This window comes from Taeniopygia guttata, chromosome 3, assembly GCF_048771995.1.
Source record: "Taeniopygia guttata chromosome 3, bTaeGut7.mat, whole genome shotgun sequence".
NCBI classification, from domain to species: Eukaryota; Metazoa; Chordata; class Aves; order Passeriformes; family Estrildidae; genus Taeniopygia; species Taeniopygia guttata.
The window spans coordinates 1,382,501-1,387,097 of record NC_133027.1 but is presented as its reverse complement, the minus strand read 5'-3'; the positions used below and the strand labels follow the sequence as shown (position 1 = coordinate 1,387,097).

General features: G+C 62.9%; 1 protein-coding gene across 1 annotated transcript in view; it reads left to right on the top strand.

The window, feature by feature from the left end:
- Positions 1–582: 582 nt before the first annotated feature.
- Positions 583–4,597, top strand: part of LOC140683600 (E3 ubiquitin-protein ligase TRIM35-like) — a 15,036-nt gene continuing 11,021 nt past the window's right edge. The window contains exon 1 of the mRNA XM_072926221.1: positions 583–772. Coding sequence (XP_072782322.1) covers positions 684–772 — 89 coding nt within the window. The 5' untranslated portion in view covers positions 583–683. The remainder of the gene's footprint in view (positions 773–4,597) is intronic.

The following is a 4,597-nucleotide window of genomic DNA, read 5'->3' as shown; positions in this document are numbered from 1 at the left end:
GGATCCCGGTGCGGGTCCCGGGGCGGGTCCCGGGGCGGGTCCCGGGGCGGATCCCGGGGCGGATCCCGGTTCGGATCCCGGGGCGGGTCCCGGTGCGGATCCCGGGGCGGGTCCCGGTGCGGATCCCGGTGCGGATCCCGGGGCGGATCCCGGGGCGGGTCCCGGTTCGGATCCCGGGGCGGGTCCCGGTGCGGATCCCGGGGCGGATCCCGGGGCGGATCCCGGTTCGGATCCCGGGGCGGATCCCGGGGCGGGTCCCGGTGCGGATCCCGGGGCGGATCCCGGGGCGGGTCCCGGTGCGGGTCCCGGGGCGGGTCCCGGGGCGGGTCCCGGGGCGGGTCCCGGTGCGGATCCCGGGGCGGGTCCCGGTGCGGATCCCGGTGCGGATCCCGGGGCGGATCCCGGTGCGGGTCCCGGTGCGGATCCCGGGGCGGATCCCGGTGCGGATCCCGGTTCGGATCCCGGGGCGGGTCCCGGTGCGGATCCCGGGGCGGGTCCCGGGGCGGGTCCCGGGGCGGGTCCCGGGGCGGGTCCCGGTGCGGGTCCCGGGGCGGATCCCGGGGCGGATCCCGGGGCGGATCCCGGGGCGGGTCCTGGTGCGGATCCCGGTTCGGAACCGCCCCCGGAGCTGATCCGATCCCGCTCCGCCCTCCGGGAGCACCGGGAATATCAGGAACTCCGGGATGTGGCAGGAGGGCGAGCGGAGAGCCCCGCGCCGCCTGCAGCGGAGGAAGGAGCGCTGCAAACGGTGCCAGCACCGAACCGGGACCAGGTGAGACCGAACCCCCCCTTTGTCATCGGCCCCGGGACCGGCCGGACCCCGAACCGGCACCGGGACCGCGGGAAGGGCCCGGAGACACGGCGGGATGCCACGTGGAGCGGGGCCGGGCTGGGGACCGAGCTGGGCCCGGGGTGGGGAACCCGGACCCGGTACCGGGAACCGGAGTGGCACCGGGATACGGGACACGGAGCTGGGCCAGGGCTTCGGAACCGGGACCCGGCACCGAGAGTGGGGGAACCGGGAACCGGAGTGGCCCCGGAGTTCCGGACCGAGTTGGGCCCGGGTTTGGAAACTCGGACCCGGTACCGGGACTGGGGGATCGGGAACCGGAGTGCGGGACCGAGCTGGGCCCGGGGTGGGGAACCGGGACCCGGTACCGGGACTGGGGAACCGGGACCGGGCACCGGGAGTGGGGAAACCGGGGACCGGAGTGGCCCCGGAGTGCGGGACCGAGCTGGGCCAGGGCTTCGGAACCGGGATCCGGTACCGGAATGGCCCCGGGATAGGGGACACGGAGCTGGGCCCGGGGTTGGAAACCCGGACCCGGTACCGGGAGTGGGGGATCGGGAACCGGAGTGGCCCCGGGGTGCGGGACAGAGCTGGGCCGGGGGTTGGAAACCCGGACCCGGTACCGGGAGTGGGGGAACCGGGGACCGGAGTCGCCCCGGGATAAGGGACACGGAGCTGGGCCAGGGGTGGGGAACCCGGACCCGGTACCGGGAGTGGGAGATCGGGAACCGGAGTGGCCCCGGGATGGGGGATAGGGGGTGGGGAACCGGGACCTGGCACCGGAATGACCCCGGGGTGCGGGACCGAGCTGGGCCTGGGGTGGGGAACCCGGACCCGGTACCGGGACTGGGGGAACCGGGAACCGGAGTGGCCCCGGGATGGGGGATAGGGCGTGGGGCACCGGGAGCGGTCCGGACACCCGGAGCTGCCCCGGGTTGGGGGGACACCGGTCCGGGCCCGAATTTGGGGAACCGGGGCTGCCCTGTGGTCCGGACACCGGGGAGACCCGCGGGGTGAGGGTCCAAATGCAGGTCCCGGTCACAGGGTCCGGTTCCGGTCACCGGGGCTGTCCCGGGGGAGAAAAGTGGGGGGATCCGGTCACCGGAGTAGCCGCGGAGGTGGGGACCGGGACCGGGACACGTGGGGCGGAACCGGGCACCGGAGCTGCCCCGGGAGAGGCGGGGGAACCGTTTCCGGGCACCGGGGGAGCCCCGAAATGGGGAGACCGGGCCGGTCCCGGGGCGGAGGTCGAGAACCGGAGCAGCCCCGGAGGTGGGGACCGGGATCTGGGGATCCAGGGGCTGGTCTGAGTTTGGGGGACCGAAACCGGGACCTGGGGACCCAGAACCGGGCACCGGGGCTACCTCGAATTTAGGGGACCGAAACCGGGAGGTGGGGACCCAGAACCGGGCACCGGGGCTGCTCTGAGTTTGGGGGACCGAAACCGGGACCTGGGGACCTGGACCGAGTTTGGGGGACCGAAACCGGGAGGTGGGGACCCAGAACCGGGCACCGGGGCTGCCCCGGAGGTGGGATCGGGACTCGGGACCCAGAACCGGCACCGGGGCTGCCCCGGAGATGGGATCGGGACTCGGGGACCCGGAACCGGCACCGGGGCTGCCTCGAGTTTGGGGGACCGAAACCGGGACCTGGGGAGCCGGAACCGGGCACCGGGGCTGCCCCGATTTTGGGGGACCGAAACCGGGACCAGGGGACCCAGAACCGGGCACCGGGGCTGCCCCGGAGATGGGATCGGGACTTGGGGACCCAGAACCGGCACCGGGGCTGCCCCGGGCGAGGTTCTCGGTCCAACCGCGGGCCCGGGGCAGTCCCGGGCGGTTTTGCCGCCGGTGCCCGCGGGCCGAACCCTCCCCCGAACCCTCCCCCGAACCGTCCCCCGGCAGCGGCCCCGGGGCGGGACGCGGCTGAGTCACCGGCAGGAAACGGAGCGCTTGCATCAGAAACCGGGAGCCGCCGGTCCGGTCGGGGCGGGGGCGGGACAGCCGGGAAAAATCGCATTGACAATGGAAAAATCGCATTGCCAAGGGCAGAAATGGCATTGCCAAGGGAAAAATCGCATTGCCAAGGGGAAAAATCGCATTCCCAAGGGGAAAAATCGTATTCCCAAGGGGAAAAATCGTATTCCTCAGGGCAAAACTTATATTCCCAAGGGAAAAAAATCACATTTCCAAGGGCAAAAATGGCATTCCCAAGGGAAAAATCTCATTGCCAAGGGAAAAATGGCATTCCTAAGGGCAAAAATCACATTTCCATGGGAAAAATCACTTTCCCAGGGGAAAAATTACATTCCGAAGGGGAAAATTACCTTCCCAGGGGGCAAAAATCACATTGCCAAGGGAAAAATTGCATTGCCATGGGCAAAACTGGCATTGCCAAGGGCAAAAATAGCATTCCCATGGGTAAAATTCACATTGCCAAGGGGAAAAACGCCCTCCCAATGGCAAAAACGTCATTGCCAAGGGCAAAAATCGCATTGCCAAGGGCAAAAATGGCATTGCCAAGGGCAAAAATCACATTCCTCAGGACAAAATCACATTGCCAAGGGGAAAATCACATTTCTAAGGGCAAAATTGCATTGCCAGGGGGAAAATCACATTTCTAAGGGCAAAAATTGCATTCTTCAGGGCAAAATCGCATTCCCAAGGGGAAAATTGCATTCCCATGGGGAAAATCGGCATTGCCAAGGGCAAAAACAGCATTGCCAAGGGCAAAAATCGTATTCCCAGGGGAAAATCACATTCCCAAGGGAAAAATCACATTCCAAAGGGAAAAATCGCATTCCCCGAGGAACAATCACATTGCCAAGGGCAAAAATCGCATTCCCAAGGGAGAAATTGCATTCCCAAGGGGCAAAAATTGCATTCCCATGGGCAAAATCACATTCCCAAGGGAAAAAAACCACATTTCCAAGGGCAAAAATTGCATTCCCATGGGAAAAATTGCATTGCCAAGGGAAAAAAAATCACATTCCCAAGGGAGAAATTGCATTCCCAAGGGGAAAAATTGCATTCCTAAGGGCAAAAATCGCATTCCTAAGGGCAAAAATCACATTTCCAAGGGAAAAATCACATTCCCAGGGGTAAAATTGTGTTCCCGGGGAAAAATTACATTCCCAAGGGAAAAAAAATCGCATTGCCAAGGGGAAATACCGCATTCCCAAGGGAAAAATTGCATTGCCAAGGGAAAAAAAATCACATTCCCAAGGGAGAAATTGCGTTGCCAAGGGGAAAAATTGCATTCCCGGGGAAAAAATCACATTTCCAAGGGAAAACTTGCATTCCCAAGGGGAAAAACGGGATTGCCAAGGGCAAAAAATGGCATTGCCAAGGGAAAAATCGCATTGCCAAGGGAAAAAATATCACATTCCCAAGGGAGAAATTGCATTCCTAAGGGGAAAAATCGCATTCCCGGGGAAAAAATCGCATTGGCAAGGGAAAAATCGCATTGCCAAGGGCAAAAATCGCATTGCTAAGGGCAAAAATCACATTGCCAAGGGAAAAAAGCACATTCCCAAGGGAAAAAACGCATTCCCAAGGGCAAAAATGCCATTTCCAAGGGCAAAAATCTCATTGCCAAGGGAAAAATGGCATTCCTAAGGGCAAAAATCACATTTCCAAGAGAAAAATCGCATTCCCAGGGGAAAAATCGTGTTCCCAGGGGAAAAATTACATTCCGAAGGGGAAAATCACCTTCCCAAGGGGCAAAAATCGCATTCCCAAGGTCAAAATTGCATTCCCAATGGAAAAAATCACATTTCCAAGGGAAAAATTGCATTCCCAAGGGGAA